Source organism: Rattus norvegicus, chromosome 3, assembly GCF_036323735.1.
Source record: "Rattus norvegicus strain BN/NHsdMcwi chromosome 3, GRCr8, whole genome shotgun sequence".
NCBI classification, from domain to species: domain Eukaryota; kingdom Metazoa; phylum Chordata; class Mammalia; order Rodentia; family Muridae; genus Rattus; species Rattus norvegicus.
In genome coordinates, this window is record NC_086021.1 from 151,645,941 (window position 1) to 151,668,780 (window position 22,840).

The 22,840-nt window shown below is 47.4% G+C and overlaps 1 protein-coding gene across 2 annotated transcripts in view; it reads right to left on the reverse strand.

Annotated features, from left to right (window-relative positions):
* Positions 1 to 2,647: 2,647 nt before the first annotated feature.
* The window catches only part of Bfsp1 (beaded filament structural protein 1), a 57,566-nt gene continuing 37,373 nt past the window's right edge, over positions 2,648 to 22,840 (reverse strand). The window contains 5 exon segments of one of the 2 annotated variants that reach the window (NM_031555.1): positions 2,648 to 3,746; positions 5,155 to 5,240; positions 6,733 to 6,953; positions 16,539 to 16,646; positions 20,158 to 20,250. In NM_031555.1, coding sequence (NP_113743.1) covers positions 2,773 to 3,746; positions 5,155 to 5,240; positions 6,733 to 6,953; positions 16,539 to 16,646; positions 20,158 to 20,250 — 1,482 coding nt within the window. In that variant the 3' untranslated portion in view covers positions 2,648 to 2,772. 2 annotated transcript variants of the gene reach the window in all.

Below are 22,840 nucleotides of genomic sequence, written 5' to 3' on the forward strand. Positions count from 1 at the left end.
AGCAAACCCCACATCAGCAAGTGAGGCTGGTCATGGGGAACCTGCGGTAGGTGAGGCCAAGAGCTCAGTTACACGCCAAAGTGCCCACTGAGGCCATCTCCACCTTGAACACCACGGTCCCTGCTCTCAGCCTGAGGCAGCCTGCCAGGAAATGGGGCTTATCTGGTCTCCGCCTCCCACCCTGACCTCTTCTCCTTCCATTATACCCCGAAGCGCTCCTTATTTAAACAGGCCAAGTCCATTTCCCACACCAGGGCCTATGCACTTAAAATTATCTCTGCCTGGAATGCTCTTCCCTCAGGTCTAAGCCCCGTTTTATCATCCAGATCACGGGTCAAACTCCCCATAGGGTCTCTCTTTACCATTCAATCCCAAGCAGATCCCACCAATCACCCCAGCAGTCCACCCTCCGGACATCCCTCATAGCACTGTCCAGAAGCCCACCCCCTTGGCTTCCTCCACAGCGCTATGTCCGATTTCCCCTTGCAGTTATGTGACTGCCTCTGCACTCTTCTTTCCCACACCAGAGCAACGGGGTCCCATCTGATCCCCTCCCCCACGGTCTTTACAAAGCCTGTCAGGACAGACTCCCAATCCACTTTCCCTGGCTGATTAAATATAATATAAAAATGGCCTTTGATTCCAAAATGATACCCCCTGCCTTTCTGTATAAGAATATTCACTGAACACAGTCTGGACAATAAAAAGGCTTAGTGGGGAAAAGAAAGGCTTTTCGGTGGCTGTTAACATCTACTATAATAGACACATGGGCCCATGGTCCTGCATCCCAGGGTCCAGGCAGCAGCTCACATCACTCTCTTAAGCTTTTAAGTTATAAATATTTCAAACTACAGAATGGACTGGCTTCTCCATTCATCTTTTAGAAGGAACAACAAAAGCATATTTCTTTCTTGAAACCAAAGCCTCAAATGAATGGGGAACAAGACTGTTTAAGGCTCTACCTCAGGATGAAAGGTGACTCTGTTTAGTCTTCTGTTGTTCCTGACAAAGTAGCACCAGAATGGCACTGTGACCCTGTCAGCTTTCTCTCACAGTGTGTGGCTGCCTTGCCAGGTGCTTGTTTTGTCCTTTTTAGGCCAACACAACAATCAACTTAAGCACAATCACTCGGTGTCCCTTGTGTATTTTGGAGCATCCATGTGAAGAAATAACTCTAATTGTTATAAGTTAAAAGCCTAGTTCTAGACTGTTAATAGAATAGTAGACATACAGGGGCAGTTTTGACATTTCTGTGGGCTGAAGGTGTAGTTAGTCAGGTTCAAGGTCCTGGGTTCGACGCCCAGCCCTTACACAGACACGCGCGTGCATGCGCGCGTGCACGCACATACACACACACACACACACACACACACACACACACACACAGACTTTTTATAAAGATAAAGATATGGTGATATCTTTTCTATTTTATAGAATTTGGCATAGCAAGTGTATGTACATGTGTATGTGGGATGTGTATGTATGGTGTGTATATATGATGTGTGTATATACATACAAAAGCTTGCATGCTCAAATGTAATAAGGTTATGCTATTACTTGAAACCATAAACAAATCTGAAATCTCCCCTTACAGTGTCTGGAATGTAATATAGAGTCAGTGAGTTTCTGTTAGGCTAAGTCACTAGCTTCTTACATATGTGTATGCATATATCCGTGTGTGTGCATTTGTGTTGGTGTACATGCATGCATTTGCGGGGTAGTGTAGAAGGTGGGTGACTTCTTCATTTGATTCTCTATCATACTCTGATTCCCAAAGGTGCTCAGTGAAATTCAGCTCTGCTGGCCCTGCCTGGAGACAGACTTCCCATTGTCAGACTTGACTTCCTGACTCCTTTTCTGCCCCTGGTTCTTCCTGAAATCATATTACCAAAAAACCTTTTTTACATTCAGATGTTTGCTTGGTGGGTGGGGGCTACAGAGATGACTCAGTTATGCAGACATAGGCCTTGGTTCAGTTACCCAAAGCCTACAGATCAAGCTAGGCAGTGTGCGTGCTGGGGAAGCAGAGATCAGTGAGGCCCTGGGACTTGCTGGACAGCCAGACTATCCTAATTGGTAAACTCCCACCCAGTGAGAGGCCTTGTAGACAGTGCCTGAACAACACCTGACTGTCCTCTCTCCACATACATGCATACACCCATGTGGAACTGCACACACATGAATACTCACATATACATGTGTGCACATGCACACACTCACTCACTTCAGGACCAGCTTTTGAAGGACTCCTAAATTAGAAATGTTTTATCAATTCGTGTCTAACAAAACCCTCACCCTTAGGAACATGCACTTGTGCTTGCACTGGAATGAAGGCCCCGTTGTTATCAACCAGCTGTTTTCTGTGTGAAACCAAAACAGCATGAGATTTTAATGAATCTGTGCAGCATGCTGAGTCCTGTCAGGTGGGCCATGCCTATAATCTCCACGGTAATGAGGCTGGACCAGGTGGACCAAAAGCTCAAGGACAGACCGCCACATAGAGAGAGCCTGTCTCAAAGACCAACAGTAGTAAAGCATGCTGAAGAGCGTGTCTCTCCCTAAAAGAGGACGGTGGGCTGACAAGTAAGAGATCACCCTGTCCTCAGCATGACTGACCCGAGGCCCTCCCTATTAATTACACAAGGGAGATGGTGCAAGCAAAAATAAAGCAGTTTAATGAAGGTCGTCCGCCAGACAGGTCAACTATGATCTAATCCAAACAGGAAGCTATCTCAAAGCACTTCCCCTACTGGCCCCAGACACTCTCTTCCTTCAAGCCTTGGCATTTGAGGAGCTCTTCTCTCCCGGTTTCTTGTTACCCTTTGTCTTCCCAATCACCGTCTCCACAATTACAGAAGTTTCTTCATACGTCTGAATACTCTCTGTCGAAATCTTCTCAATGGATTCCACCACCTCTACCTTCTTAAAAGACAAAGCCTTCGAAGGGCTCTTGGCCAGCAGGCTACTGCTCTTACTCCCAGGCCCCTCTGGTCCACCCTGATTGGACCCAGACGTTTGTGAATGGGTCGTAGATGGTCCATCAGGACCAGGTATGATCACAGGACAGGGTCTCCTGCCCGCCTCATCGTCCTTCCTGCTGTCATCATCTTTTTCCTCCAGATCTTTCGGTTCCTTGGCTCTTATCCCATTCTTGTCTGTAACCTGTTGATGGTTTGAGTGGGCACCTTCCCTGCCCTGGGGAACCCCCTGACCATTCTCCACAGGTGGCATGGGCTGTCCAGGAGAGGGCTCCACATGGCCATCATGATGCATAGAGTCTTCCTCAATGGAAACCACCACCCCACCTCTAGCTGGGATGGAGGAGGAGTAGAACTCGGGGTCAACAAAACTAGATTCCCCTGTGACCAGTATATGCCGTCCTTTGGTGAAGAGGTCCGCGGGTGGCTCTGGCACAGGCTCTTTGTGGCCGCTCACTCTCTCTTTGACTACTTTGCAAAGTTTCCCAAAGGCTTTGCTTATCTGGCTCCCATCTGGCACGTCCTCAGGACCGCCTTCTTGTGTTGGACTTACTTCATGTCCGCCCCCTGCTCCCAGCTGAGAGTCTCCATCTCCTGTAAGCTCCCCCTGCACTGCCTTTGGCTCTTGTAGAGTTTTTAATGGTGCATCTTCCAGAGTTTCGTCCACTTTATCTTGAGCTATAATCTCCTTTCTTTTTGGAAGGCTCTTGGGGAGGGCCTTCTGTCTGGGTTTAGCTGCTGTAATATCCTGCACAGCCCTGGTAAGATCTAATGGAAAACACAGACAGTTAGGCCAAATGTCAATGAAAGGGAATAATGACATTCGTGGAAAAATATAACAACTGTATTGAAGGCGAGCGGCCAGGAATGGGCTGAGCCAAACACAATGGGGAAAGGCCATGGAGCTGTCATCCATGTCAAGGTCCCAGCTGAACCAGCTGAGAAAATATGCATGAGTCACAATTTCCCTCTGGATTTGCCAAAGGGAAGGAAAGGTGCCACTTCACAGTTAACCCTCAGCTAAAATAACACGCTGACACACATGGGCTATTCCCAAGAACTTTTCTCCTTCCAAACTTCTTGGCTCAGCCACATATTCTACTCAAGGGAACATACCAGAGAGTGAGGGAAGGCACTCTCCCTCACATAAAGGCCATTTCTGAATTAGGGATACAGCTCAGTCTCTAAAATGCTTGTTGCACACGCATGAAGACCTAGGTTCACTTGCCAGGATCAATAAGAGGAGAAAAAGTAAGAGAAAAAAGAGGTGTGGCGATATGGCCCATTGCTAAGATACAGAGAAATGCAGCTGCATATTCATTTATGAATGTAATATCATTAATTCCTCTTTCGTCCCCACATGAAGGGAATGGCCATCAAGGAATATCATAATTAGGTTGTTGGGACACTGTAGGTAGATGCTGTCTCCAGCCTGAAGCTGCTTGACCCTGTCATAGGCCCAGTAGCCTTTCCATGTGCTTCTTTTGAAGCAGTTACAGATATGGCTGTGTGAAGTGAGTTCCCACTGTGTAGTGGAGATCCAGGTGCCCTGCTGCAAACAGCATGGGGATAGAACTGAGACTGGAGTTGTTGCAGCTTGGTGTTATGGTATAGTACCATGTGTCTCCATGTGTTATTCCAACGGAGGGTTAACTGTGAAGTGGCACCTTTCCCTCCCCTTGGGGAAATCCAGAGGGATATGAGGCAGGGCAGACAGCTCAATTTAGTTGGCAAGTTCCAGGCCAATAAGAGACCTTATCTAGACAGACAGACAGACAGACATAATGGTAGTGCATGCAATTAATCCCAACACTCAGAAGATAGAGGCAAGCAGATCTCCATAGAGTTTGAGGTCAGCCTGGTCTACAGTGAAAGTTCCAAGTCAACCAAAGCTACATAGAGAGATCCTGTCACAAAGAAAAACAAAAACAAAAAAACAAAAAAAAGCAAAACAAAAAGACTGAGTGTCACCTAAGGAACAATAAACATGCACACTCATATGCACACATGTATACCCTTGTGCACCTGCACACACATGCACACCCTTGTGCACTTGTGCACACCCATGTGTACCTGCACACACACATTCACATCCATGTGCACCTGGGCCTAGACAGAAGAAGAAAGTGGAGGAAGCTAGGATTGGAAGACAGAGGCCAGGCTGGAGGAGTGTTACCTTTCACATTGGATCCAAGGCTGAGAGAGGCCCCATGGCTTGGGGTGATCAAAGAGATGGGAGTCTCTATGAAAACGGAGCTCAACCTGGCAGAAAGAACCAGAAACAATGTAGAGCCATCTTTAAGTCATCAAACCAAGTGAGGCGAGGGACAAGATCAAGCCTTGAATATTGAGCAAAACTGAAAAAATAGAGAGCTAGACAGACAGGACAGAGAAAGCTTTCTCTAGACAAAAGTGGGCATGAACTGTACATCACAGAGTGGTAACCACATAGATATTCACACACTGGGCAAGCACATACTAGACATCCTCATTTCTTTGAGCTCAAGTCGTAAACGGGCCTTTTCACAGTGACTACTCAGAATCTAAAGTGCAGTTCTCCATCAGATTGAGTCTGCGCCCTCTATTTTTTAATTAAATAATTAAATTCAGGTTGAAATATTTAGGGCAAACAATTATTCTCTATAGGATATACAATATACAAGATACATATATATTTACAATATTATATCACATTTAAAATACATATATAAGATATAATATAGTATATAATACATATAACATAGGACATAAAATAATATATAGTATGTAAACATAAAACTGTTTAAGGAAATGGGGGACGATGTAAGAGATTACTGGATCTAAGCAGAGTGCTCAGGAGTTACTTGGTCCATACTGTAACATTTTTTTCATACTGTAACATTTTTATCTGTTTTTAATCTACTTCAAAACTGATATTAATGAGCCGACCAAACAAGACTACCATTAACTTTATGGGCAGCCCTTTCCCTAACACAAAAGTTGTCAAAGGGGAATTAAGTGCAGTTCTAGAGTTCTCTTCATGGGTGTGCTCAAAGCAGTCACAGAAACATACATAGAACACGGAGCTGCCCCAGGACACCTGGCTCTGGACAGAGAGGGAATAGAGAGAAGCCTGCTTTCCCTGGTAAACGTTTGCACCAGGCACACACAGCCAAGGCAGAGCATCTGGAGCAGAAGGAGCTCTGCTACAAGGCCTGGGAGAGGGAGGACTTCTAGTCTCATCCAACCTAAATCCAAAAAACTGGGAGGATGATGTTGAACCACAACTGGATAGCTGGCCTATTCTCCAAGGCTCATCTATAGACGGCTATCAGCATAGGCCAGAGAGAGGGGGAACTTCCCAGCAGTAAGTGGGGTTATCACAGATCTGCTAAGGAGAAGACCTGCACTGATCCTCCGAGACAGTAATCACAAGGGTAGCAGCAGCATTACCTGCTAGACCATCAGCTCCCAGGGGGTCACAAAGCAGACCCCTAATTGGGGCTGTTTCTGTTCATCCCTGAATAGAAGATGAATAACTGTGTAGCAGGAGTGTGACAGACCACTGGAGGAGATTTGGGCAGAGAGCGTGGGAGGGAAGGTGGGATGGTTGAAGGCATGCCTGGTATTTTGAGTTGGGATGTTTGCGTTTCCTTGCCTGCCACATCACCACTCCCTCCAACTGTTCCTGGCACACAGCGAGCACTGGACAAAGATTTGTAGAACGAGGGCGTGGACAGACCAGGGACGCAGGCATACAGATACATGGCCGCACCTGTTGCCTTCAATCTCAATGATCCGATGATACCGGTCTAGCTCGTTCCTCAGGGTCTGCTGGGCCACAGCCAGCTGCCTGCAGTCATAGGACGACCTCTCCAGAGACCGCTCAGCCTCCTCTATCTCCTTCCGGAGGTTTTCGATCTGCCCATTATAAAGCTGGATCTCGTCATCGTAGCACTCATGAGCATGCTTAATAGCTTGTTCCAGGGCTGTTGTCTGTGGACAAACACAAACGGTATGAAACTCATCACACCTCCACAAAACAGGTAAAAGCTAGTGTGGGGGCCAGCAAGATGGCTCAATAAGTATGAACGCTTCTGAGCAAGCAAGAGGACCTGAGTTCAAATCCCCAGCATCCATGCAAAAGCCCACATGCCAGTAGGCTGGGGATGGGAGGAGGTAGGGATGAAACACAGGCAGATCCAGGGAGCTTGCTGGCTAGCCAGTCTACTTGAAATGGTTAGTTTCAAGGCCAATGAGAGACCCTGTCTCAAAGAATAAGGTCAAGAATGATAAAGATACTTGGCATCCTTATCTGCTTCTCTGTGCATGACTACAGCACAGGCATAACACACACGCATGTGTGCATGCGCACACACACACACACTCTCACACACACACACTCACACACACCATACAAATTTAAATTAAGGTTTTTAGAATGGGGTGGAAGGGCTGGAGAGATGGCTCAGCCATTAAAAGCTAGGCTCACAACCAAAAGTATAAGAAGGGAGTGGGAAAACAGGTCATTTTCTTTTACTTTCAAGAACTTCTGGGGTTGGTGATTTAGCTCAGCCATAGAGCGCCTGCCTAGCAAGCGCAAGGCCCTGGGTTCGGTCCTTAGCTCCAGGAAAAAAAAAGAAAAAGAAAAAGAAAAAAAGAAAAAGAAAAAGAGCTTCTGGGAGTGTGATGACCTATATATGAACTTAGCCACAAGCTTACCAATGTGCAATAAGGCCCTTAAAATCTCATCTCAAGAAGAAAAGGATTTGGCCTTTAAAAAGGTGAATACTGAGAGCGACATTTCTCGAACTGCTCCATGCATTAGAGCTGCCAGGGGTGGGAAGGTGGGGGATTCTGACTCCAGCGATGGAGCTGGCAAACTCTTCTCTAACCAGCTCCCATGGGATGCTGGTGGTGCTGGTCCATGGATCATGCTTGAAGCTACAGAAGGCTAAACAGACATCTGTGTCCATGCATGTGCACTTCGAGATGCTTCCTGAATCTAAGCCTAAGTGTGCACACTGGATGTCCTGGTGACAACCATTGCTGTGACAACTGGACTCTTCCCTCAGTGGTAATATTCAGAAACTTAGACTGCAAAAGTGTCTAGGAAAGGGGTTGGGGATTTAGCTCAGTGGTAGAGCGCTTGCCTAGGAAGCGCAAGGCCCTGGGTTCGGTCCCCAGCTCCGAAAAAAAGAACCAAAAAAAAAGTGTCTAGGAAAATAAAGGACCAAGTACATAGACTGAACCCTTTTATGAGTATGTGTGGCGCAGAAAAGATATTTGTATGCATGTATATCATGTGTGATGTTAGGGGGTACGTGTGTATATACGTGTGTGTGTGTGGTGTAGGGATATGTCATATGTGTACATGTATGTAAGATACTGACGTGTGTGTGGTATGTGTGTATGCATGTGATTTGTTTATGGCTGTGTATGTGGGGAGTATGTACATGTGTTTATACATACATGAAATGTGCATGATATATATGTATGCATGGCATATGTATGATTGTGTAGTATGTGTATGTGTGATGGGTATATGAATGGTATATCTGATGTGTATATGTGGGGGTAGAGGGGGTGTGTGTTGTATGTGCGTTGTGTGTAGTGGGTAGAAATGCGGGGATGTAGTAGAAGGTGTGAGACATGTACTGAGTGTGTGGGTGTGGGGGCCCACATGCGCTGATGCCAGAACAGGAAAACAGGTGCCTTCCTGCATCACTCACTACCTTCTTACCTTGAAGGACATCTGCCACTGACCCAGAAGCGTACCGTGTGGGTGAGCCTGGCCGGCTAGCAAGCTCTCGAGAGCTGCCTGCCTCTACCCACAATGTACAGAGCTTGGAACCAGCACTGAACCCAGGAGATCCCATCATTGTCTTCTCCCCTGGGACTTCAGAAAGGAACACCTCAGAAGCAGTGGCATGGAGGGGGTTCCAGACTACTAGGAAGACATGCAAGTGGGGACTCACGGCTGCCATTCTGAAGCAGTGACCTTTTGTAATGTACGGGGAGAAGCTGAGAGAAAGAAGTCCTCAGACACAGGAATGAAACCAAAGAAGGAAGATAAATAGAGTTGAAGAAGCCTGTGCCAAGAGAGGGAAGAGAGAGAGAGAGGGCCAGGAAGCCAGTGCCTCGGATCCTGGTTCCTGGTCCCTGATGTATGCATGCTCTCAAATTCCATAGGCTTCCTGTTACAACCACTTCCTTCAGGCTTGGGGAGATCCTCCCCAGTGGAGAACCCAGCATGCGTCCCTTCAGCCAAGTCATGGAAGTCAGCACCATCAACAGAAATGACACTTCTCACAGGCCCTCGGTCCGATCCTGACAACACATTAGGGAAACTCAAGTGGAGGTCTGGTCCACAGAGCTCTTCACATCATTGAGATTATCTGTCCAGGCAGAACCATTAAGGCACTGTCCTGGATGGCAGGAGCTCAGGAAGCACAGGGTCTCCACATGGGTAGAGGGCAGAAGTCATCAGGTGAGGCATCTCTATGAATCTCATTGTCCTGTGTGGTTATAGAATGTTAACTTAGAGGAGGCTGGGGCACAGAATACAGAGGATGTAGTGCTCTTTTCAACCTTGTAGAAATCTAAATTTATTTCAAACTACAGTGTCCTTCCTGGTTAGGCCAGTTGCCACAGGTTTTTCTAGTCCTCTAAAATCAGTCCACACCTGTAATGTCAAATGTAAGTCACACCTGCCTCCTACTGGGGTAGCCATGATCTTGCCAGGTGACAGTGCTCACACACACACCAAGAAACGTTTTCAAGAAACAAGGGGGTTGTAAGTCCCTTCCAGAGCTTGAATCTCAGAGCTGCTTCGTGGTGACATCAAGGGAATGGAGCCACATGTCCAGGGGACGGAGACAGAGACTTGAGAGCATTCTCAGACACCTTTTGTATGTGCTGGAAATGTTCCTCAATAAAGGATAGAAGAAAGAGTGAGGTATGACAGAACCTGCGTCCTCTTCGTGTATGGTGTCCTGGTCTATCGGGAAGCTCTCATCTTAGTAATGGATCAACTCACCAAATTCATTACGGCCTCATCAGGGAGGAGCTGCTATTGTTCCCTTTGCTACAGAGGAGACTGGGCCTACAGGAGAAATGACTTTCCCATCAACACCCCAGCAAGGTGCAAACCCACCTGGATAGAGTGCAAGACATTGCCTGAAACTGTGGCCTTCTCATCCTATCCTTCCCCAGGATAGAGGTGAGCAGTGGGCAGTAGGCACACACACACACACACACACACACACACACACACACACACACAGAGAGAGAGAGAGAGAGAGAGACAGAGACAGAGACAGAGACAGAGACACAGAGAGAGACAGAGACAGAAAGAGACAGACACACACACCACACACACACACACACACACACACACACACACACACACCACACATACCACAGTCAGGCACACCAGCTCTCCTCACAGAATGCACAAGGGACTCAATGTGACAACAGGCAGAGGTTTCCTGGGGTGTTTCAGGCTTCTAAACTGTAAGCGGGACAGCCAAGGGCCATCATGAGAACAAAGCTAGAGACTAGGTGTTTATAATTTGTGATCTAAGGGATTGCTTTTCTCTTTGGGTGGTGGGCAGTTTGCTGATTGTTGTTCCTCTGAAGATGTACAGATTTTAAAGGCTATATCCTCAAGAGGCTCACCACCCATGCCATGTGTCCCAGGCACCGGCCAACCTTTAACAGGCAGTTAATACTCCTCGGCATTCCTCGGACTCCTTCCAGCTTCCTCACGGTCCAAGGATGTGGATCTGTTCACGAAACTAAACTTCTGTCTTCACCAACGTGGCTTTTATAACTCAAAACCATAAACTACACATCAGAAAAAAATAAAACAGAAAAACCAACAAGTTTCACTTTCTCAAGCTTGGGTGTGGCTAACATAGACATCTCTGCACTGTGCTGGGAACCACCAGTCATCGCCAGCTCTCACCAGCTAACAGAGAATGAGACACAGAATCAGGCAGATGACTCAACCATTGGCATCGAATGACCAGCCACATCTCAAATGCCTGTCCCTGGCACCGCATAAGGAAGGGGATTTCCAGAAAGAAGTCGTTCATAAAAGGCAGGTACCATAGGAGGAGCCGGGAGAAAGAAAGATTAGCTGGGTTATCTGGAAGGGAGTGTCTAAGGCCCAGGGGAGAGAAGCGGGTAAAGGGCAGGAACCACAGGCAAGCAAGCTCTTTACGCTATGAGCAAGGTGAATGCTGTCTCTGCCTGGAGCATTAGACGGTCCATCTCCTTCTATCCCTTCAGAGAGCAGCACCGGGCAGCAGGAGTCTATGCAGGAGCCGGGCAGCATGCCTGTCTGTGCAGTGAGCTCCAGCCTCAGTCCTACTCAGACCAGATGCTGCTGGGTGTGAGACCTTTACTGAAAAGGAGGAAGAGGCTCTCGGGGATCGGCCCTAGATCACAGGGCATGGCTAAGTGCACCAAGAAGGTCACGATTGTCAGTAACTGTGGACCCAATATGGTGCCTCCCTCTCAGTGGTTCTCAACCTTCCTAATGCTGTGACCCTTCAATACAGCTCCTTGTAGTGTGGTGACCCCAACCATAACATTATTTCTGTTGCTACTTGATAACTATCATTTTGCTACTGTTATAAATCATAATGTAAATATTTCTGGAGATAAATAGCTGTCAAAGGGGTTGCGAACCACAGACTGAGAACTGCTCCCTAGAAAATGGTGAAGATTGAAATCAGGCAGCATACCAAGGACACTTGTGGTGGGACCTGGACGAAGATGTGGTCACAGGCATGTGGCTCGCAGGGCCTGGGCCCAGCACACTTCTGCTGTCACAGTCAAGTCAGCCAGCAGAAACGGAAGGAACTAAAGGCCAATGGGAGCATTACTGTTTGAGACATCTGGCAAAAAAAAAAAGGGAGGGGTGAGTAATTTAGATAAAAATGATGATGGTGGTGGTCGTGGTGATGGTGGTGGTGTTCATATAGCCAGCAAGATGGCTTTGTGGGTAAAGGTTCTTGTGACCAAGCCTGACAGCCTGAGTCTGAGCCCCAGGACTAATACAATAAAACAAAAAGAATAAACTTCCTAGAGTTGTCCTCTGGACACCACACATACCCGCACACACATGCATGCGCACGCACCCATCACAGAGGAGACAGACAGACAGACACAGAGAGACAGAGAGGATAAAGAGGGGGTTTTGCTTTGCTGATGGGATGGTGCCCTGATTGAGCGCTGTTTCTGAATATCACCACTAGATGGTGGTAAAGAACCTTAATGAAAAAGAGGTCAGGGCTCATCCTGCTTGCCAATCAATAAAACCATTTTCAGGTCCCCTCAAGACGCAGATTGCCTGTCATTCCTTCCCCGCCTGGAAGAGGTGAATCCTCAGGGGGCCTGGGCCTCTGTGTTTGGCTAACTTGAAGGAGAAGCCCCAGCTCCAATCTCAGGCTCTGTTCTTAGAGGCATGGATCTAACTCCTGGAGGACCTGTTAAAACAGGCGCTGCCAGGCCACAACTGGTCTGGATGTACCTGTGAGTCTGCACTTCTGTCAAGTTCCCAGATGCTGCTGATGCTGCTGGGACCCTGAAGACCCCAACCGTGAGGTGTTCTGGAAGCACTGAAAACCTTACCCAGAACCGCAGCCCTGACAAATGTCTGGCCCCTCACTCGAGCCTTGACTTGTTTAAGGGCTCGGCAACCAAACCTGCTTTTGAGGTGGGGTCCTGTGCGGGCACAAAGACTCTTAAACTAGGTAACCTCCAACAGTCACCATCTTGGATGACACTGAGAGAGTGTAAGCCTGGAGCTCACAAGATCAGGCATGGAGCATTCTGACACTGATTCCCCATCCTCCAGCCCCCGCCCACTCCTGCCACACCTCCCCTACCCTGTGACTGGCACTTACATCTCTGGTTCTCTTAATTCCTGAATCAGGCCTGTCAATGTTACCTGGAAACTTGAACAGTCATGATCCACACAGACAATAAGTCAGAAACTATCATTTTCAATTCGAGCTAATTAGACAAGATCAAGGTCTCTGTGAACTTTGCCCCCCTGGTACTAAACTTTGAATATGCTAAGTGGCAAGGGATTAAAGTTCTTAATTGATTTTTCTTTAAAAAGTAAGTTATTTAAATTATTCCTAATCACATAAGCCCAAAAAGAGGAAGAGGCCAGAGACGTGAAGTTGGGTCGGAGGGTCAGACACAGGACTTTATGCATAGCACTGGCTTTGAAGATGGGACAGCCTTGGCCAAGGAGTGCACAGCCTCTATGACTAAAGCCAATGAGGAGACAGGGTCCTCCCGGCTATAGGCTGCTGGAATTGACTTGTACCAACCACAGGAATGACACTGAAAGCAAGTCCTCCCACAAGATCCTGCAGCAGGGGCCAAGCAGGCCCCCTCCTTTATGTCATCCTGGGAGACCCAGAACGGAGAGACCAACCTGCCTGCCCCACTCCCTGACTTACAGAACAGTGCGAAAATAAGAATACGCAAGAACCATTTCTCAACCTGTGGAGGCGTCGAACCTGGGGTTCCATTAGACCAGTAGCTGTATTTTGTTACTAAACAGTCACCCCTCGGGATCCTAAGAGTCCCACTCAACCAAATGAAAATTGGAAGTATTTTTTAATTGTCTCTGCTGAATATATACATAGCCATTTTTGTCATTATTCCCTAAATAGTGAAAGATAAACCCACTTACACCCACTCACACTGTCCTGAGTGTTGTAAGTTCCTACGGGTGAGCTAAAGCGTATGGGAGAACTTCATGGTTTATATACAGACACTAGGCACTCCGGAGACTTGGGCATGCGTGAACTGCAGTATCTGTGGGGTCGTAAAGACTAATCCTCCTTGGACACTGACAAGCGACTGTACAAACACCTGCCGAGCATCACAGACCTGCGCTGCTCCCCTTGTCCGCCATGTGGAAACAGTGTGCTTTCTGTAGAGACGGAGCGTCTTGCTCTGCCCTTTGCCCTATTCCACAGAAGCATTTCCGCAGCCGAGTCAGCCAGGATACACCCTACACTCCACAGGTGCTGTGCTGTTAGGTCAGGGTGTGCAACAGATAGGTGGGCCAGATAAAACCCATTTGCACCTCAGGCTAGATCAGCTTGCCAAGGGCTCCTCTAGACATGATCCCTCAAGTCCAGGACACTGTATAATATGGAATTGTTTGGTCATTTTTGACAACTATCTTTTTTGGCCTTCAACATTTTATGAGTAGGAGTCCACAAACTTCACAGACTAACAAAACCTAGGGACAGGAAGGGGGACCTAGAAGAGAAAGTGAGACCCTGCCTCAGACACAGAGATAAACTGCAAAGTCTCAGTAGTGTCAGAGGTTGGAAACAGGGGATGACCCAACAGATGTACCTCATGTTCTCAGAAACCAGGCCAAGCCTGTTATTTCACACCCAATGAACTATAACTAACAGTTTGAAAAACATGGGTTTCCAGGACCATGACAGGCCTGCACCTGCTTCCTCAGTCACATGCACCACACATGCACAATACACACATCCCACATGCAGGAACATGTACCCTACCTAAAAATATCACACACTTCATAAACATATCACATTTTTATAACAATCAAAAACATATGTGCACACAAAGAAAGACAAACATTTGCCCCCAGAACTAGAATTTCTATTTGAGATCAGGGTTTTCATCTTTTTAGTGTCTAGAGCTGGCTTCAACTTTGTCACCCAGACCACAGGAAGTGACATACTTCACATATAAGCCACATCATATGTGTGTGTTTGAGCAAATGCATAAGTAGTCAAATATATCCCGATATGTTTAAGACAAAAGTTTTCCAGAATAAACTCTATACTTTTAAGTGCCATACATTCTGTTCCTTCCTATTCTCGGCTCCATATTGTTGTTCTCTTCTTTACTTAATAGCAGTCAACTCTACTGAATTCACTTTATACCTAACACGTTTCAATGAACAATCTGAAAACCACAGTCTCCAGAACCATGATCAGGCCTACACTCACTTCCTCGATCACAGGTAAAACACACGTGCAATACACACATCCCACATGCATGCATATATGTCTCTACATAGATAAATAAATCACACTTCATATGCATACCACATGCCACACATACACCTGGCATTACACATCCCACATACACAAATATACACACACATACACCATGCCACATGCACACCCCACACACCCTTCACGTTACACATATATGCAATGTGCACATCATACACACTTTACAATATACTCCACATACATACACAGCAAATACACTCACAGCACCCCACATACTACACACAGACCCTATATACACATACCACATACATCATATACACCACCTACACCATATACATATACCACATACACCATATACATGTTACACATACAAACACAGACACATGCACACCACATTCTCTACATAAACATGTCTCCATTTCTCCCTTCTCCACTCCCCCCACCCAACTCTTTTCAGTCCTCAAAAGAAACCACAGTCACCCAGAAGGATCTGGTCCCTGAGTCATGGCTATCATGTCCTGAGAATGCACTTTTAGGTCGTGACTCAATTTCTCCCCTGTGATCTTGCACTGTTCCTGGTTGCCTACCAGTGGCTCCTGGGAGTGCTGCACAGTGAGAGCTTTGTGAGAGGCCCGGTGGGGATGGAAAACAGGATGTGAGAGATTGCCATTAAACGAGGATGCAGGTTAAATCTTTCCAGATGCCATGGGCTCTCAAAGGCAGGGTCTGAGCGACACGACAACCCAGATGCCCTGGGTTTGACAGTCAGAACTTTGGATCCTTTTCTCTTCTGTTCCTTGACTGTACTTGCCTACTAAATGTCAGTTGATTGGTTTGGGACATGTGGCTACCCAGCTGTAGGAAATGCAGCATTTAAACGAAACATCCCCCGTCCGTCTCTGTGCCCATCTGCATGGAATTGAGAACTTGAGGAGCCGTCAGGGTTGTGAACCATGAAAGCCATAACTAAAATGAAACAGAAATGTCAGCCTCACACTAGCAGACATTTAATGAGAGGCGAACACTGGTACAACCCAGCCTCCTCCCTCCCTGTGGACACTCTTCCCAGACCTTCACCAATTCCAAAGGAGAGACCATCAGGAGAGGAAAAACAGGGATGCCCAGATTTGAAGCCTGAAGTCTGTCTGTCTGTCTGCGTGTCTGTGTGTCTGTGTCTGTGACTGTGTCCATGTCTGTGTTGTTCTGTTAACAGGCCTGACATAGGCTACGTGGTCCATGATGAAAAGTTATTGCCCTTGGTAGGGAGAAGTCTGACTCAGTGGAGACAAGAGGAGAACCATCATGAGGCTAGGTGTCCACATGTCCCTATCTCTGTCCCTGTCATTGTCCCAGGATTCTTCTTAGCAGACACACACCCTGGGAAACCTCAGTCCAGGACAGAGCAAGGTGTTTGGTCACCTGCTCAAAATGCTGTCATGTAGGCCACACAGGGGTGCTGAGTCTGTAAGTCACAGAACTGGATAACTGTGCTCTCATGTGCCACTTCAATAAGATGCGGACGATTCTGACAGGCTATGGATCATACCTGGGCCTGCAGCTCAGCTTTCTGTGCCTGCAGGTGGGTGACTGCCTCCCGGCCCTCATCCAGCTGGTTCCTCAGGGCAGCTACTTCCCGTTCTGTGAGCAGCTTCTCCTGCATGAGGAGACCAGACAGATTCAGACAAAGAAGAAGAGCAAGGATAAAAGAGCAGGGCCCTTTCTTTGCATCCCCCCAAATTCATGTGCCAATCCCCAATCTGCCAAGGCATTGGAGAGTGGAAACCTATGGAAGGTGTTTAGGGTCGTGAAAACGGAGCTCCATATCCCCCACCAACTACCACCATGGGGTACACAGTGAGGAAGAGACTACAACAGGTACTAACTCTGCTAGCACCTTGATCTTGGCCTTCCGGTCTCCAGAGCTGTAAGCAATAAACTAAGGGGTCCTGTAACAACTGCCCAAGCTGGCTCAAACAGGCCCACCGTGGCCACTGTCTGAACCACTCACTGCTCAAGAGGAAAAACTTAGTCAACAAAGAGCAAGAGATCCAAACACAGGCCTATCTGTGCCACAGACTGGCTAGCCAGGCAAATATTTGCCTTCCGGAACCTCCATTTTCCCTTTTGTGAAAAGGCAACGGTGGGATGCAGATGCTCATTTGACTCTGGCTTCTGTGCCTATGAAGATGAAAATCATTTTGTGCTCTGAGCCGTCAGCTACACCACAGTGCCAGGCAGGAGTCATCTGGCCCCAAAAGGTGAAAGGCAAGTAGAGGCCTGATGAGGCCGCGACACTGGCCTATGGATGATCAGTGGGGCAGTCCAGAAGGAAACCCCCTTCCCGCCTGTCCACGATCTGTCATGACTTGCCTCTCCACTTATTCAAAACTACCGGTGATTCACAAAGGCTAGCTGTTCAGGAACCCTGCCTTCAAAACAGAGGGCACTGCCTCAAAGACCCATAAACTCAAAGCTGAGTCTAGACCAAGTGCTCTCCGTATTCAAGACATACAGAACGCAGCCCCTGCTCACCAACACCTTACAAGGAACTGCTGTAGTGTGACTCTCAAGGGTTCGAGTGCTGAAGGCTACGTCACTAACATATGAAACTGTGGAGAGGGGCGAAGCCTTAAGCAGAGGGTCCTGGGCTGGAGAGATGGCTCCGTAGTTAAGAGCACTGACTGCTCTTCCAGAGGTCCTGAGTTCAATTCCCAGCAACCACATGATGGCTCACAACCATCTGTAATGGGATCCGATGCCCTCTAAAGACAGCTACAGTGTACTCATATACATAAAATAAATAATTCTATTTAAAAAAAAAAGAAGGGGGTCCTAGTGGGAACAAGTGGGGGTTCCCTTGAAGGAGAATCTAGGTTCCAAACCCCCTTTCTCTTTCTCGTTCTGCTCCTGCCATAATGTGCTACACTGCCACAGGCTCAAAACCAGAGGCCAGCTAACCACAAACTGAAACCTTTAGGGCCTGGCTCACTTCCCCCTACTAGGCTCTACCTGCTGAAGATTCTACAACCTCCCAAAAGTAAGCCACCAACTAGGGACTAAGCATTCAAATACATGAGCCTGTAAGGGACATTTCACATTCAAACACTAACTGTTCATCTGTGCAAAGGTCCCTTCCACAAATTTCCAGAAAAAAAAAAAAAAAGCAAACAAAAAACATGAGAGTCAATGGAACAAACCTACAAGTGTTTACCTAACTAGGCAGTGTGCAGAACTCTTGAGCTGAGCTCACAAAGAACAGGAACCTTTTAAATCTTTGCCTTTCCTTGCATAGGTAGACACCAAGACAGTAAGTATCACCCACCACTGCCATCGACAGCCAATAGCTCTTAGGGAAAGGCTAGACTGCCAACAGCCCCACCCCATGCATCAACCTTGGGCAGACCCAATGCAGATAATGAGGGCTGTTCACAAGTGCACAAGTTCACAAGTGCAACAGCCATTATCTAAATTGGAGACGAAAACAGATGGGAGTTTTAAACTGAGAATTTTACATCTCTCACACACGCCATGGGTTCACAGTCATGAGCAGAGAGGGCCTTTGAAAATGACTTCACTAAGTGCCTTGAAGTTTCAATTTCATGACCAAAATGCTGAAGAAAATAAGAAAGCAAACAGTCTGCTGCTGTTTGGGTGTCTCCCAGATGAATTCCCAACAAAGCAGAGTTGAGAATGGGGCCTAGTTGAAGGTTCTCTGTTCTCAGGAATGGATTAGGTGCCTCTATGAAGAAGCTCATGGGAGGCCTTTCTGTTCTGACGTGTGAGGACCAGGAACTTGCCCAATTTTTTTCCTTCCCACCTTCCACCAAGAAAGGCAGCCCAAGACAGCCCCAAACCAGAAGACGCTGGTGCTTTGATCTTCAACTTCCCCTGTGTGAAACTAATTTTTGTACTTTATAAATTATTCAGTCTATGCACTGTATTATGGCTTAGCTACATCCCTTCTTTAAGAAATGGGCAGGGGTTGGGGATTTAGCTCAGTGGTAGAGCGCTTGCCTAGGAAGCGCAAGGCCCTGGGTTCGGTCCCCAGCTCCGAAAAAAATAACCAAAAAAAAAAAAAAACAAATGGGCAAAAGAGGTGAACAGACACATTAACACAGAAGATCCATTAACAGTAGATAAACTCAACAATGATACCTAACGTCATTAGTTACTGGAGGATGCAAATTCAACCCCAACCAGACTCACTGCATACCTAGCAGAGAAACAAAACAAGAACCAAAATGAAGGCTGGGACAGCAAGCTCTGTCAGGAGTGTAAAGCAGGAGCTCATTCAGAACTAGAGGGACTCCAACCACGGCTGGGTAGAGCAGAAGCATGGTTTGTGGCCTCTGAGCATTCCTGCTGAGTCCCTTTGTGTGAAACACTGGGAATATGGAAGCAACAGCTATAATCCCAACACTTGGGAGCCCAAGGCAGGATGATTAAATCTCCAGGCCAGCCTGGGTTACAGAGCAAAACTGACTCAAAAGGAAAAAGAGGAGCAGGTAGTCAAGACTATAGAGAGGCCATTAGAAAGTAATTAGGGTTGGAGAAGGTCTTCAGGGTCCAGTTCCCTGGATGAATCCTGCTAGCTTCATGAGAAGAGAAAAATCAAAGGACACAAACATGGACACACACACACACACACACACACACACACACACACACACACACACAACTTGTTGCCATGTAGTGTTCTATAAGACATTACTAGCAGGAACATTGTACCTAGATGAAGCCCTTGACCCTGAATCTCCAGAACTGTAAGCCAACACGATCCTCTGTAGAGCCCATGCTATTACTGCATCACCGGCAATAGGAAAGAGGCCAATACAGCAAACTATTTTGAGAACCAGCTTGGCAGTCACTTAGGAAGTATGCAAGTAAGAACAGACCATGTCTCCTAGAAAAAAAAATACCTAAGGTAATCTCAAGGGACATGTTTATGTCCTCTGAAATCTATCAGCATTTACGGTTTGAACAAAGAACAAACCTCACCCTTGAACAGCACTTAGAGGTTAACCTGAGGTAGTTCTAGCAGTCAGACCCAGTGCTTATCCCTGGACCTCTCCGAAGGCCAACCCCTCCACAAGAATGTGAGTTAAGACTCAGACTCCGGCTTCCGCCAGGATTGGATAGCCTGCCACCGTAGCTCCAATACCTACCTCCCTCATCCCACCCGTGACCAGGGACACTTGAGGAGCAGTCTGTATGATCTGCTGCAGGATGGTGATGTAGGTCTGAATTTCCAGAAGATTCTGTTGCAGAGGGAAAAGCATTTTCATTAGAAGTTGAGCTGCCGGGCTCTCCCTCCCCATGCCCCACCTTGTGCAAGCCCAGGAAGGAGTGCCTGCACATACTGTCCCACAGCTGTGACCACGCTCGCTCGTAAGGACAGAGGGATACACTGCAGCTGCCACTGATGGCTTCTTGCAGTGGGCATTCCACATCTGCAGGAAGCAGCGGGGCAGAAGGACAAACTGGGGCTCAGTTTGTTTTGTCATTTCCCTTCAGGTACCTTCACACACTGCCACTGCCCTCACAGAGCCCTGGATGACAGGTGCCTGAGAAGAAAGGGGACCAAACAAGGCCTGGAAGCTACAGAGGACTGCGTCAGCACAGGGCAGTGTTTCTGCGGGAAGGCAACTTCAGCCAGCCACGCCTACACTAAATGACTTATTGGAAGTCATTTATGAGACAGGGCTAGCCATCTACAGGAATGCCTGGTGACCTTTACCAGACAATGCACCTTTCCCAGCTCTGAGCAATGACTGCTAACACAACCCTCTGCAAAAAACAGCCTTGACCAATCAATCATTGGTCAAGTTGTCCAGGAAATTATGAGGGTCCCAGCCCATGAGTGAAAAAGACCAACCTCTGGCCTTCGGGTGAGACCAATGCTCCCCTCTCTCACATTATTCCCATAGTCCTCCATTAATGTAACTGTGGAACTTGGGTCTCTGTTCACAAGAACTGACTTCAGCCCTTCCTCATCAGGCTGGGTCCCATCAGATAATGAATAGAAGCTTCACACCATTGTTCTAAATGCCTACTTTAGGCTGGCTCCAGGCACTGCTCTCAGGATCCGATAAGATAAATATAAGGAAGCTGTTAGGTGTGGAGGAGGAAACAGGCCAGGGCCTGGTGAGAGGCTGGGGAGATTGCCAGGGAGAGAGTACTACAGTCCAGAGTGCAGGCACACGCAGGGAGGTGAGGAGGGTGAGAGGGAACACAGGGCTAGCTCCAGACTGTCTCTAAATTACCAAGCTGTCTTAGTCTGAGTTTCCCTAGAAGCAGTTCCCCAGAGAAAGATCTGGGTGTGGACAGCTGAGGTGGGCAATTGCTCAGGACCATGTGACTAACAGGACAGGGAAGAGGCACGGAAAGGACACTGGCCAAGCAGGGCGTGCCATCTATTGCATTCCCGTGGGCATGGAGGTCAGACTGCTGAGGATCTCCCCCAAGTCCTGCTGCCCTGACAAGAGGAGCCCAGGGAGTTTACATACAGACTCCCATCAGCCGCAGAACAAGGCTGCTCAGGGGTATGGAAGCTCCCCGATATTTCCAACGAGGCAGCAGCTCTCCTCTGCTACAATAAACTCCTGGGCAAAGAAGCACAGACACTATATCAATGAAACAAGGTCCCCAAAAAAGGACACCACCAAATGAAAGCTTCACCAAGAAATCCTAGCCTGGGTGAGAAAAGATGGAGGCCCATGGGACAAATAAGACACTCCCCATTCACCCCAGGAATAGGGTCCTCACAGCCCTGGCGACTTGCAGCTAACTCTACAGAGGACACTTCCTGGCTTCGGTTTCCTCTTTTTTTTTTTTTAAACAAAATAACAAGGAAGACGGGGGAGGGGGAGTACAAATTCTGATCTCAGCTGTAAATAACCTCATTTCCTTTATCCCAGTGATTGTCAACCTGAGGGTCACGGCCGCTTTGGAGTCAAATGACCCTCTCACAGAGGTCACCTAAGATTGTGGGGAAACATTACTATTCATAACAGTAGCAAAAGTTATAGTTATGATGATCAACATAAATAATGTTGTGGTTGGGGGGCACCACGACAGGAGGAACGGTATTGAAGGGTTGCAGCATTAAGGAAGGCTGAGAACCACTGCTTTCCCCATTCCTGTCTCCAGGTTCCTGCTGATAAGTCAAGGCACAACAGACCTAAGATTCACATATGGGCAGTCAGAGAAGACCAGAGCCTAAGACCCCTGTCTTCCCTTTCTGTTAACCCATGGTTAACCCAAAGCAAAACCAAAGAGGATACGACTCACATTCTGAAGATAGGAAACAGCCTAGCGAAGTCAGACTGCACACTCACAATTACACAGTGTTAGGATGTGATTGTCCAGTGTGTGCCAAACCTCCAGCATCACACTGGCATGTAAGGGAGCAGAAAGGTCAGGATACTCTGAAAGAGGAGGCTCCTGGTTGAAGAGGATGATAACCCCACAGGAAGAACAACAGTATCAACTAATCCGGACCCCTCAGAGCTCCCAGAGACTGATACACCAACCAAAGAGCATACATGGGCTGCCCCTCCCCCTCCCCACCCATCCACCCCACCCCATCCCATCCCGCTACATATGTAGCAGACGGCTGCCCTATCTGGCCCCAGTGGGAAAGGAAGTGCTTAATCCTGTAGTAGCATAATACCCCAGGGAAGGGGGATAAAGAACTCATGGAGGGGGGACAAAGGTGGGAGGGGGGACACATTTGGAATGTAAATAAATAAAATAATTAATGAAAATAAATAAAAAGTAAATAGAAAGAGGAGGCTCCTAAGAAGGTGTTAACTTGTTGTCTCAAGGCAGAGCTAAGGACTGTAACAT